This window comes from Rhamphochromis sp. 'chilingali' (genome assembly GCF_963969265.1).
Source record: "Rhamphochromis sp. 'chilingali' genome assembly, chromosome: 2".
Classification (NCBI taxonomy): Eukaryota; Metazoa; Chordata; class Actinopteri; order Cichliformes; family Cichlidae; genus Rhamphochromis; species Rhamphochromis sp. 'chilingali'.
In genome coordinates, this window is record NC_137930.1 from 61,470,815 (window position 1) to 61,485,078 (window position 14,264).

A 14,264-nucleotide genomic window follows, 5' to 3' on the forward strand; every position below is an offset into this window, starting at 1 on the left:
GAGAAGCGCACCCAAAAAGACACAAACCACAGAGCCTGCTGCTGCAGAGCTGACAATGAACAAAGGATAAATGTATGTATGATCTACTACCACAGAAAGGATGTGTGGGTGAGAAGTACACAGAGATCCTGCGCTTCAGACTGTTAGCATGTGTGCTGTGTCCAAGCTGTGTTTTTTTAATTTGATGCCAGTGAAATGTGCAGCCTGTTTTCCCAATCTTGGTCAAGTGTGAAAAAAAAGACAAAAACACAAAACAAAAAAGAACAGAAAAAAAAAAATCAACAAACAAAACATGTCCTCACCAGGCATTTGCACTCTCCTTCTCACAGTCAAGCTGACTTGACCATTGCGAGCGGCTGCGTGCATCAAGTCTATTACGTATTTGTGCGGTTTCCCAGCAACCACATTTTTATCCACAGAAATGAGCTCATCCCCGGGTCGAAGCCGCCCGTCGCGCTCAGCGGGAGTGTTCTCTATTATAGCGCCAATGACAATCTGTTCAAAGACAATCAATATTAGCAGCATAGATTTGGGTGAAGGAGATGAGTCGAAGACAAGTGGAAACACACAACAGTTGCTTTACTTAGCTTGTAAACTACCTTTGGGTCATGGTAACAGTTTTTCACCTTCTTTATATCCTTATGTCACATTCTTTCTCTGTCATAGACTGCATGCTGTTGTACAACGTGGACAAGTTAGCAAGGCGTTACTTCAGTATGGGAGGCACTGAGCAGTTAGAGGGTCAGCAAAGTGTGAGAAGGCCACTTGTGTGCAAGTCTGTGTGTGTGTCTGGAGGCTGTTTTGGTCAGATGTTTGGGACTGGATGGAGAATGTGAGACAAGATTAAGTGCAAGTCAGATGAGGCTGGTGTGTATGAGGTTAAAATATGAGTGTGGTCCAGCCCGTCCCATACGAGCCTTGTCACGGGCGTCCGGACTCACAGCCTGCACGGCCTCGTCTCCCCCCAGGATGCGGAAGCCGAATCCAGTCTTCTCCCTCAGCAGGTGCACCTCCACCTCTTCGTACTCCGGGCCTGACACACAGGAGCTTACAGTTAAAACAATGCTCGATTTTCCGCCTTAAACTAAAAAATAAAGTTTTCTGTACTCACGTCTGCTCTCGTAGATGGCCCTCGACTTCTCATAAAGGTCATACGGGTCGGGTTTGTTAAGGTCGAAGCCTTCGGTGGAGTCAGGCACAGAAGTGCGGTGCTGTGGCTGGTTTGGGAAGGGCGTACCAGGCGGCAATACTGGACCAGACAGATTTGCTTGAGGGCTGCTGTGTGGATCCCATTGGTCAGGTAACTAGAAGGAAGCACCAACAACAGTTTTTTAACTTAACTCAGTTTTGCCCATTCATTTTTATTGTTTGTCTTAAATTAATCATTACTTATTATTATTATTATTATTTTATTATAAATTATCACTATAAATAATAGTTCAAATATGTCGCTATGAAGACTTCAAAACTCCTTCTGCCAAGTATTCAGGATTAAACACATCAAATGTTTAAGTGCTGGACACAAAAGACTGTTTTTGCATTGCGGGTTTAACTTTCCATATCTAAACACAATAGGCTGAACATGGGCATTATGATCTTTCAAACAGTAATGAATGCTATGTCAAGGCAACAGAATTAAAGACAACAGACACAGTTTTTGAAATTTTGCCTTTGGAGATATTCATCAGTAGATTTGAAATGAAATGATCAAGATGTGAGTGAAGTGCAGACTTTCAGCTTTAATTCACAGGGTTTAATAAAAATAACAGACTAAATGGTTGGGACAGTTTTCTCATTTTAACAGGCTTAAAAGTAACCAGACAGTTAAATGTCAGTCTTTGTTATTTTATGATAACTTAAGGAGATAAAATAACAGGTTTGATCGTGGCTGAAGAGTTGGGAGTTCGCCTTGTAATCGGAAGGTTGCCGGTTCAAGCCCCGGCTTGGACAGTCTCGGTCGTTGTGTCCTTGGGCAAGACACTTCACCCGTTGTCTACTGGTGGTGGTCAGAGGGCCCGGTGGCGCCAGTGTCCGGCAGCCTCGCCTCTGTCAGTGCGCCCCAGGGTGGCTGTGGCTACAATGTAGCTTGCCATCACCAGTGTGTGAATGTGTGTGTGAATGGGTGGATGACAGGTTGTGTAAAGCGCTTTGGGGTCCTTAGGGACTAGTAAAGCGCTATAAAAATACAGGCCATTTACCATTTACCATATAGATAAAAGGTCCAATGTTGTTTATGAGGGTTAGATTTTCTGATGGTTCGCGGTCACTCACAATGTGCTGATTAATAAGGTGTCAAAGTAAGTGAAGGAAGCCGTCACTAGCTTGGGGTCGAGTGCTTACTCTACGATCTGGTTCATTTTAAAAGCTCAGCCAGCTCAGCAACGCCAAAAAGCATAAAAGATAACAGAAGACAACTAAAGTTCACGATCACAGAGGGAATTCCAAACATTGTAACCAAGGCAGATTACTTCGCTGTAGATATGTGAATGTTCATGCCTTCATGCATGTAAACAGAGTTTACAACAAGCTGCAAACTACTGGTTACATTTAACAACAGCAAGATCAGATTAGACATTAGTCAAGACTTTTGCACATTAAAAAGATTTATTAGAATGAAAGAAGAGAGAAGCGTGGAAATGTAAACCAAGGCCTTCGTTCACTCTATCCAACATGGTGGAGGCATTGATTTGGCATCGACACACAGTCAGTGTTTATTGATGATGTGGCTGCTGACTGAAATAGCAGAATTAATTTGAAGTTACACAAAGATAAATACAGTACAGATGAATAATGACCCAAAATATACTCACGTTAAAAACCTATTAATATAAAGAAATAAAATGCTATTTAATGGCAGAGACAGTCACAAGATATTAACTGATCAGACTATGGACCAACAAGCAGCTGCAGTACAGACTAGCAATGCATCGTCCTCCTTTGTGAAGGAAATGCAGCATTTAGCCTTTATGAAGTCAGTTTTTCATTTCTGAATTTGCATCTAGGTGTTAAAAAAAGAGAGAAAAATCTTCTATTTATGATTAGTTTGTCCAGTTAACTTTGGAGCCTTTGAAAATGGGGTGACCGTAAAATGGCTATAACTCTTTAAAGCCCTTGAATTAAAGCTGAAAGTCTACACTTCAATCACATCTTGATTGCCTCATTTTAAATTCACTGTAGAGGCAAAAATAGGAAATCTGTGTTCTTCTCTAAACGCTGAAGGATGTGAGTGTGTGTGTGCAGATATGCAGAAAATAATGTTGAGAAGGAACACGTGTTATTATCCAGTAAAGAAAAATAACTATTATGAATTTAAATTAACAATCATATTTCAAACTTAAATGTGGTGACAATCACCACACCCGAATGTGCTGTGTAATGTAAAGGAGAACAGATTGTTCGGCCAGCAACAGGTAGTCTAAAAATCAACCTGAAGAGGGGTTTTTTTTCCCCCCAGCTGGTGCGATGTACCTTCTGAAGTGATCAAAGTAATAAGCAGCTCAGGGGAGGATGTCTCTTTTTACAATAAAGTAAAAGCCAAACACCTCTCAGGTAACACAGTCTCTGCAACCAGTGCTGATCCCTAACACACAGCCAGAAACACATTTAGTTCAATCACCGTACCTGTTTGGAGGCCTTCCATGGAGAGATGTGGCCTGAGGAAGAAAAACAAAGTTAACACAGAACAAACTCAAATAATCTGTTCCATTTTTAAGGAAAAACAGAAGAATCGACGAAACACAACTACACGGGAAAAAACAAAACAACGAAGATCTGAGAACAAGCCTTTCTGCTGATGAGATAAAAATCAGAAATCTTCCCTTAATGAGTGACAAAAATCCGCAGTTTGCTGTTTTCATATTACATCATTAGCTGCAGGCGAAAGCACAGGCCCCCGCCCCTCCACACGAACCCGCAAACACACACTATTTGCTGTGAAAGTTGTGTATTATCCGCGCGCAGGAAGCACGGAGAGCTCTACATCACAACAACAATCTCATCGCCACAGCTCCCCTGTGACTCCTCTGAGTCAAAGACGTACAGAACATTTATGCTGCTAAGACCCAAATACATACATTTATACATGGAGAAAATGTACAGTAGCTGCCTTGTACAAACATTTAGACTGAATCTTTACACTTGAGGATAGAAATGCATAAACAAAAAATCCTCCATCTGATGTGGGCGCTTGGAAAGTATTCTTTTGAGAATCCAAGCGTGCTTAATATCTGACAGTTTCTAAGATTTTCTGAGAAATGTCAGGGAGCGCCGGGTGGAATATGCTGTATTTATGGAACAAAAATGTGCAGTTGCTGGAGAACCCTGATGCAGCTTGCTTGCAGCAGCTTTCAACCTGTTGGGTAACTGAGAATTACAGGTGTTTTTGCATCTGACAGCACGCAGGAGAATGTGAAGGGATCCTGATTATGTGACTACTTCACTAGGGTTGATTTAAAAAACAACAACAAAAAAACAAAACCTGTTTACACTACTGTAGTGCCCCCTAGACGTGATGAGTCTGATGATGGTTGGCGGAAATGTAGCCAATAAACAAGTCTCCTCAGTGCATTAAACTAAATCCACACACACAAAAGTTTTTTTCCTGCACATCTCACAATTCCCAAGATATGAGCCAAAACATTTTGCAGTGTTCATCACCATATGGTGGCACTGCCATTTTTCAGTAATGGCTCAGTCACATCAGAGCAAAAATAGGACAGCAGCCTCCTTGTGACTGGGGGTGGGGGAAATGGTGTTTGATGGTCACTCCACTGAGTATTTTTTACATTCAGCAACCGGCTGCAAGCAGTCAATCGCAAAGCGATTACACAGGTGGGAAGCAACCTGTCCCCAAATAACTGCTGACTGACTGCAGTCACTCTCAGACAGATTGGTGAAGGTTTGCAAATAATTGGCATCATTTATAAATGCAGACAGATTGCCAACACATCTAAGTCAGTCTACACCAGTGAATGCAACTTGTCTGCAACATGTCTCTCTGCAACAGCTGGTTTCTGGTTATATTTATATAGTCTGGTTGCTTATATATCAAGCATTACCGTCAAAGTGCCAAAGTGCAGTCCTGCAGCAACTACGTCAGTATTTGTGGAAGAGTTGAATTTCTGTTTCAGATCCATGAGGCTCTGGCTTGATGCTGAATGTAAGCAGTTAATGTGAGTTTCTTTTTTTTAAGATGAATTTCTTTGCATGTAGACAGCCAGAGATTAGCAGTTGTTCATTGATTTATTGCAGTAAGGGCGATCGTGGCTCAACAAATAGAATAGGATGCAATGACAATATCACTATAATAACAGTCAAATGTAACCATAAATAATTACTGTCTCACTACATCGGTCTGCTTTTTAGATTTGTGAGATGAAGCCCAGAACATGTACCAACAAACAGAACGGCAGAGCTTTCAATTAAAAAAATAAATAAATAAATCAGAGAGCGCGAGAGAGTCGAGGACAACTAAATACGACAAATCACTGCATGTCAGTATGAAGTGAAAATGAAAATTTTAATTCATTTCCTTTCACTTTTCCCCCCACTTTGAATCCCGCCTCCCCCATTTGCCCAGTTAAAAGCATCTTTGCAACCTGGAAATATTTTCCATTTCAAAACCAAATGTCATCCATCCTAGCTGTATCTGAGAGTGTGGAGGAGGGAAATAGAATTAAAACGCTCCCATAAACACTGATGAGCGCCATCCATGGTGCTACACAGTGGCGGCGGCGGAGGGAGGGCTCTTTGGGAGGCTGGGACTAATAACCACGTTCTGCAGGGAATACGGGCCTTAAGGGAAGCCTTTAAGAACTTCTAATAAGTCCTTTTCAGAAAACTTTCCTTAATGACCCACTGAAGGAAATGAGCTACAAGGCAATTGTCCACTCATATTACAGAGAACCATCATCCTTACAGACACATTTAAGCACATTTAAATGCTAATATAATTCACCAGCATGTGTGGCGCACTCGTATGCATGCTGATGAATTACAAATGAATGACTTTTAGGAGGCTTCACATGGTCTCTCTCACAAGTCAGTGGTCAAACAGTCTGGCAGGCTAGTATCACAGACTAGCCTGCTGAGTTCTGGATGGCCTTCAGATTAGCCTGATTGGCTTGTGCAGCCCGACACCTTTTTCTTTCCAGCCTCAGTATGCATCCTCATTGGTGCTGCAACATGTCTCTGGTCTGTGGTTGGCTCTGCTTCAAACTGGGATGTCAGGGGACGGAGCTGTGAACATGACCAGAGCTCCGTGCAGCTCTGGCAGTGTGCCCACGCTACAGTCAAGCAGTCAGACAACACACACACACAACACACACAGTCATACATGCAGAGGAAGTCTAGCACTGTGTCTCCGTTACAGAGGGCTCTAATGCACTCAGTCACATCTAAAATCATGTGGTCAGCCTAAATCTCACTGATGCTCTGCACAAAAATTCTTCATCTGAGAACTCGAACATGTTTAAACATTCCTGACATTTTGCACATCTGAGTCACTGTAAAGGACCTTGTCCCCTCTTTCACCCTGCAGAGAAGAGAGAGGCACGGAGAGAGCCGGAGAGCTTCCTGGTGTGTCAGGCTGATAGCCCCTGTGGGGTTGTTGTCTTGAGTTGTTTGACAGAAACTGGTGAGTTTGTGAGGAGATGGCATCTTTGGGGGAAGGGGTGGGGGGGTGGGGGGGTAATCTGCCACATTCAGCCTAGCATCTAGAAGGATATCTATTCAGAAAGATATACTTTGCAACTGTGTATCTACATGTGACTCTGCATTAGCGTGTGCATAAATGTTGTATCTGAAGCAGTGTTTTTGCAACGGCTGACCTCCAGGTGGCAGATGTTGGCTCTGCACGGTTGGGCCGCCACGGGGAGCATTGCAGCATTTGATCTGAGTGGCTCACATATACATCCACACATGCAGCGGCATACCCTGGTGTATTCTGTGTTCGTGCTGAAAGCACTTTAGTCATTTGTACTCATTTCATACAGACATCATCCTTATAGATCTCCAATTATTGCCAATAATGTATTCAAAGCAATCAGGACCTGCATGAAAATCAGCAAACCACCCAGCAGCACTTACATCAGACAGTCTGATGTATCAGGATCGCTAAGAACTAATGTCTTTGATGGCTTGTCAGGTCTGCAATCATAATTCGTGCCACACTTCAATTAATTAAACCTTAGACGCATAGGAGACTGATTGACTTCATTCCTAATTAAATACAATTTGCGAAAAGGGTGATGCAAACGAGGGCATCGCCATAATTCCTCTTTATTGTTTTGATATCATCTCAGAAACAAAGCATATTAACTCTGAACTCCTGGCAAATTATCTCTGGAGAAACTACAGACATAATGACAAAAACAAGCATTAAAATGTGAACTTCAAAGATGCTGCACGCCTCATTCAAAACACAATGAGCTCATGAGGTTTTCTCTTTAAACGGCTAAACAACAGAAGATGACTTTTGTTGTTCTTCACTTTCATGAGCAACAATGCTCCATATTTAACTGCTGTGTAGTTTAGTGTGTGTGTGTGTGTGTGTTTCAGGCAAATGGTATAGGCAGCCGGGGGGAATTATCAAGTCAAATGCTGACCTGTGACCTGAACACCTCCGAGAGAATCAGAGCAAGAGTACGTGTCAACAAATGCAGCTTCCACTGTGCAATTTTATTTCCTTGCAGGTGGCTAAACATACAGGAACTACAAAAAGTGGGAAAATAGCCACACTCCATGCGGTCCTGGCAGAACTGCAAGAATCTATACTTCAAGCTTCAACACCATGAAATTCTCCTCAGCCCCCTTTCTCGCCACCTTTATAACTCCATTTTGATTTATTTTCTCACACCAAGGGTGTGCGATTGTCTTCTCCCTTCACTGAACATGTGCAGGAGCATTATACGTGGAAAACAGCAGCTCATTGCAGGTATTGTGGAACCTCACTAGCCCCGAAATTTGTCAAAATACAAAGAGCCAACAGTCTAATAAGTCAGATTTAAATGCTTGTTTAATAGGATAAAAGCCTGTGCCATTGTGAGAAAGCAATGGAAGTTTTGCAATGGACAGGAAAACAGATCACAGCCAGTAATAAGACTCCATATATTCTCTTCTTGTCCCGCTTTCCTTCACCTAACATAACATCAAACTAGATTTGTATTCAGCAAAACGGTAAAAATGTGGTTTTGCAGCCCGTGCGAGCACAGTCAGTATATTCAGCCAAACAGCATCACACCATCCAGTTCATCCTGTTTGCCAGCTAGATGACACTCTCCAGTAATTTCTGTCCAAAGCACATTGCAGTAAAATAACTGCATTTGTTCTGAAGATGAGTGGCCTCAGTGGGGATGAAACTGCTTTCCCCACAACAGTGCCGGTGCCATCTGTGCCCAGAGTCGCGCTACACCTGACGGTGAGTTTAACGCCGCCTCTCATCCCAACTCCCCACTTCATTTTACATTTGATGTGCTGTATCTTAAAACTCCCTCCATGTCAAATCCCCCTCATGCCTCTCTGTTCTGTTTCACTGGAAAACATCGATGACATGTTGGTGATAAAGCTGCACTTGGAAACTGCTGAGAACACATGGTGCGATGCACAAAACACTTGGTGTGACATCTGCTGACACTTTTTTCCTGATCTGTAATATTGATGTGTATTCACTGGATGAGTCACCGCATATGAAATACACTAAACAACATATTGTTCATTGCATCCTTAGGTTATATCATTTCTAATAATCTGTCCTGCAGCCATTTGTACCTGCATTGATCAAATTTCCCCACGGTGGATATTAAAGTTTCATTTTCTTAACCGACACAATGTGAAATACATTTGAATTGTTTCACTTTTTATGAAATTCCCCCCTCCCCTGCCAACAGATAATTTGCACCAGACAAAATTATTCTTCCGGCTTCTAAAGTATTTATTATTCCAAAAATAAAATCTCATCTTAAGACCTGAATAAAATCCGAATAAATAGGCCGTGTTACTTGAACGAGTTTAAAAATAGAACAGGTCTCGAAATCATCATAATCAAAATCTCTTTAGCTCTTTCAGTGCTCACTGTCAACTCTACTTGACTTCTCTATTGCAAAGCTGCAGCTGGAGGTGACGATGCAAAGCAAAACGATGTTTGTGCACGTCAAAGCCAGAAACCAGCTTACATTTAGCGGGAAGCTGCTCTTGCACTGGACTCATCTTTAATTATTCTTCTGTTAAGTTATGAACGGTAACAAAATATCACATGTGATTCTGCATTAATTGGAGTGAAATCGTTTTTGTCACTGCAAACTTAAACAGTTCAAAGAGGGCATTAAAAGAGGAGAAACTTGCTGGACTTTCACTATAACCAATTTGATCATTCTGGCTAAAAACAGTAATCACAGTGGTGCAGTGGTTAGCTCTGCTGCCTCACACAACGATGGTTTTTGGTCAGTCTTGGCTCAGTCTTCCTGTTTTTATTACTACAGTCCAAAGACAAGCATGTGAGTCAAAACTACCCATGGACTTCTGTGTTTGCACCTTATGACGGAGTGGCGACCTAACCCGGTTGTAATCCAGCTCTGGTTCGGGTTCAGATGGAACAGGTGCCAGCCGTTGGCAATCCTAAAATGAATGGGTGGTTAAGAAAAGTGATGGATAGGTGGTTCCCAAAGTTTCCAAAAGCAGGATCAGAGGTAGAACATTTCCAGTGGAAAAATTCCCAGTTTAAGGGTGCTTTCACATCTGCAGTGCTTGTTCCGTTTAAACTGAACTCTCATTCATTTTTTCCCTTCGTTTGTTCAGGTGTGAACATAATAAACGGCCACACTGAGGCTCTTTGGAGGAGATGGTGAACTCCAGTGCAGTTTGTTTATGGTGCTAATGTGATCACAACCAACTACCTGGGGTACATTGCAAGTTTGAGCTAAAAAACTTTCTGTAGCCACTTATGCTTTGTATTTTCAATGCGGGAATGTTCAATAGATGTGCAAAGGTCTGTACGGGCAAGCAACCAGCTGGGAAATCAACTGAAATTCTCCATGTTCTCCAATAGTCCAAAATAGAGCTCCTTCTTCCTATATTATTTATATATTTATTTTGTTGCTTCTGCTCCCAGACACATCTGGCCAATGAGCGGACTGAACATTCTCACATGATTTGTAATGACGCATTTTGGCTCGCTTTAAATTCATCTGGATTTTCTTCTGTGTGAAAAGAGACCAAATCACAGGGAAAATACCACCAGTTTACAAACTCATCAACTGATTCGGTCCAGAGTAAATTCAAGAGACAGACACTTTCTCTAGATTTTAGATTAGAGTTTAAAAAAATCCTTTTGATAAATCTCATAGCAGTTGTGCAAGTCTCAGGCTGCTTGAGGAGCTCCCATGAAGAAGAAGAGGCTCGTCCACGCCCCTCTTTTCCACTCGCCATTCATTTACAGCTTCTATTTCGGCGAGTATCTGTTAGCTAAATGCAGCAGGGTGGCCTCTTATGCATTTATATGGCACGATTGCATTTCATTAACTTTGTGTCTTCTCTCCCCTGCAATTCATGTTTTATTGTGTTCTCTCCGTGTGCTGCCTCTTTTTCCCTTAAATCCAAGCCGTTGTGGCAGATGGCTGTACCTCCCTGACCCTGGTGCTGGCGTAGGATTCCTTCTGTTAAAAGGGTTATCTTTATAAAATTTGCTATAATATACTCTAATATTATATTAAGTGATTTGTTAGTTCAGTAAGTTTATTTTTATTAAGACTGGGCAGAGAAATCTGCCCGGCATATATTACTCATTACAGCTTTCCTAGTATCCAAAATGGAGGAAAAAGGAAAAATAAAACAACAAGAACAAAAAAAAGTGTAAAAGTTATTTACACCTGTACCCATGTACCCAAATAGTTTTGTATATTATCTCTTTTGAAAGACATAACTGAATTTGACATATTCATTATTATGTCAGAGTTGTTCATTATTTCATCCCAACAACAAAAAGGTTTCTTTAATACCTTTTCCAAAAATATTTACCTGATAGTAGCTTCTCCTACATTACACTGACATTACAACTTCTTTCCTGAATTGAGAATAAAACCTTTGTGCAGTCTAAGAGTGACTTTAATTTTACTCTGAACAATATTCACATTATTTTCTAATAAAAAATTTGAAATTACTATTGTTATTTGACGCTATATGAATCAAACTAAGTTTAACTTTCACTTACTGTTCTGTTCTATTTGGGAAGATTTAAATTAGGTGCCATTTACAAGCTTTTTTTTATTTAGATTTGTTTTTGCAAAAAGAGTGTGTTTGTAGTGAGAAACAGTCAAAAGAAACAAGGTAAATGTTGTCTCTCTCACCTGTTCCTCCTCTCTGTATGAGGAGTGTTGCTTCTGCTCCCACAGGACACTCTTTGAGCATCTCCACCACTCGTCCATGTCCAGCTGCAGCCACTGACTGCTGGTTTACCTCCAGGATCAGGTCTCCTTCTACCAGCCCCGATGCTCCCTGTGAGCCCGCGTCTAGCACCTGCACCACATCATCATCCACCGTTACTATACTTGGCTTCATGGTACCTTCCAATCTCAAACATAAAACTGCTTTTGTAAACCACAATCAATAAAAATGGGTTACAGTGGAAAGCTGCAATTGCCCACAGTGGGACCTAAATTCTAAAATCTTCACCGCACATGTTGTACTGTTTAAAGATTTATAGGAACAGCCATCTGAGCTACTTCGATTCAAGAAGACTAAGAAATTCTTAAAACAAAAGGGGAAAAGCACAGATGCTGTCATGTTGGTGGAGACAGATATATATTGTGGTGCAGATGTTTTATTGTACACATACAACTGGGATGAGGATTAGCATCTGTCACATTCCCAATCAGCGACTCTAATTTATATCTGTTCCTTCTTTCCAGGTATTTAAGTATGCAGGGTGGGAATTTTTTCCCCCCTTTTTGCTCCACACCTTCCGGAGACTCGATTCGTACCACATTAGTAGATAGCAAACCCAACACAGGGTGAGCTCACTTTGTTCTTCTTATCTCGATCTCTTTCTACCACGTTGTGTTGACCAAATTAAATTTTCTCTGACCTGCTGTCGTAACTCTACTTCAAGTTTAATTTGTAAGTCAGCTCGACTATTTTAGCCGACTGTGGAGAGTTTGCACTTGAAAGAACACATTTAATTCCTGAAATGCTGAATGAAAATTACAATTAAAATATTAAACAGGTCTGAAGTCGTTCACTGATTGAGGAGGCGGCGTTGGGACACTTCACCTGTTTAACTCGCTGACCGGTAGGACTGTCGGCGATGGTGAACCCAAATCCTTCTGCTCCTTTCACCATGGTAACTGTTAGCAGCTCTGCCCCTTGTGCTGTTGCCCCGGCAACAGCCCCAGTCCCAGAAGAGGCCATTGACACGTTGTCATTGTGAGGTGTGAGCGCCGATGCCGAGCCGGGCGTGGTGGGCGGCAGGGATGAGCCGTCCAGATGTGTGTCTCCGGGATGGGAAGCTCCAGCCTGGGCCAGAGCCTGACCAGGAAGCTGGGAGCTCAGCGACAGGTACTCCAGGTACGGGTCATAGCTGCCGCGACCATTCACCACCAGCGGGCGGTGCTCCAGCCCAATGGGCGTCAGGGAAGCGCTGGCCGCACCGCTTGGGTCCTCGGGGTCGAAGGGCAGGGGATACCCTCGACAGAGCACGAGGGTCACGCTCTGACCGATCGGTACAGACTGGAAAAGTTTGACCACATCGGCGTGCGTCGTGCCAAGCACGCAAATGTCATTAATGTAGACGATGACATCACCTGAGGGAGGAGACAGGAGCAGCCTCAGTCACATGGCAGAATGTCACAGTAGATGCAGAGAAAACCAAAAGATCTGTTGTCAGCGGCTCATGTATGACATAGTGTGCAGTAAAAATAAAGGTCTCATCTCTCTGTGGCATCAGAACAAGTTCGCCTCTCAAAAGTGCCACACAAGTATCATGGTATCAGTCCACTGCCACAGCAGGCGACCAAAGTGTATGTGCGAGACAGAGAGATGAGACAGGGGTCAGAGTCTTGATGAGTATGATTCGTGCAAATTGACAGAAAATCTCAAAAATTCAAATGTGTAAATACCTACAGTCTCATGCACTGCGCATTATAACCCTCCGACTCCATCTCACAGTCGAAAACCCAAAATGCGTGAGTACCATTGTTTAAAAGATTGTGTGTGTATATGTGTGTGTTCAGTTTCCTTCAGCACACCCATCCTGGCTGGTGGTGTCTCCTCAGTATTAGAACTTTAGATTGCTCTGCCTGGTTGATTGATAACATTGTTATTGGTGTGCAGAAAAAAAAAAGAGGTGAAATAACTTCACAAATACGACACTAGATACTCCGTCATCTCTGCTGTAGTTTGAACGTGCGGAAAGTTATGGATTTCAGCTTTAAATCCACAGCCCCATGACAAATACAGCTGCCTCAAATCCTCTATTTCACACTTCTAGCGGCGCTCTCTGTCACACATGCAGACACGCACACATTCCTATGAGCATATGCGCACACACAAACATACACCATACATGTCGCATGCACAATCGTACACAATCCCTAAGAGCAATGCTGCACAGCTCAAATAGGCCAGCTAATCTCAGCCAGGGAGTGTCTGCGTGCAACTGTGTGCGAGTGTGAATGTGAATGTGTGTGCGCTCTGGCAATGTCACAGAGCGTAGAGGAGCAAGTTGGAGAGAACAGAAATCAGAACAGAGAGAGAGAGAGAGGAGGGGGGGAGGCTGACAGACCAGGAGAGAGGAAAAACCAGAGAGGTAGAAAGAGAACATGGATGAAAACACACTGAGGCTGAAAACAGAGGAGAAGTGTCAGATGACATGGTTAGATAAGGAAGCATAATAAAGGGTAAGCTGCAGAGACAAAGAGAGATGGAGATAAAACAGAAAGAGATAGAATCCAGATAAAAGAGAAACTGATAGGCAGAGGGAGAGACATAAAAGCACAGAGCAGGAGCTGAAAGCAGGAAGGAGGAATCCCAGCTCTGAAATGAGCTCTAAATGAGCAGTTTAGGCACCGGCCGTGCCAGGCATGAGGCCAGCTCGCAGGTTCGGAAGAGAGCACACATGAAGCTTGTCCTCCTCTGATCCTGTGACGGTGGCTTACTGGGATTTTTCTAGCATTGGCTTTTTATCTTAAACCTAAAAACTGGCTTTTGCGTGTGAAGTTTAAAATAACCTATGGAATCTGCGTTTTCATCCTCAACAACATACTGGTAATGAACTG

General features: G+C 42.6%; 1 protein-coding gene across 7 annotated transcripts in view; it reads right to left on the reverse strand.

Annotated features, from left to right (window-relative positions):
- magi2b (membrane associated guanylate kinase, WW and PDZ domain containing 2b) overlaps window positions 1-14,264 on the reverse strand; it is a 95,165-nt gene that overhangs the window by 14,029 nt on the left and 66,872 nt on the right. For 5 of the 7 annotated variants that reach the window (XM_080874750.1, XM_080874752.1, XM_080874754.1 and 2 more), the window contains exons 10-15: window positions 12,262-12,791; window positions 11,340-11,508; window positions 3,622-3,653; window positions 1,112-1,304; window positions 918-1,033; window positions 303-495 (exon numbers count right to left, since the gene is read on the reverse strand). In XM_080874750.1, the coding sequence (XP_080730876.1) occupies window positions 303-495; window positions 918-1,033; window positions 1,112-1,304; window positions 3,622-3,653; window positions 11,340-11,508; window positions 12,262-12,791 (1,233 nt within the window). The remainder of the gene's footprint in view (window positions 1-302; window positions 496-917; window positions 1,034-1,111; window positions 1,305-3,621; window positions 3,654-11,339; window positions 11,509-12,261; window positions 12,792-14,264) is intronic. The other 2 variants (XM_080874751.1, XM_080874756.1) reach the window with 1 other exon arrangement.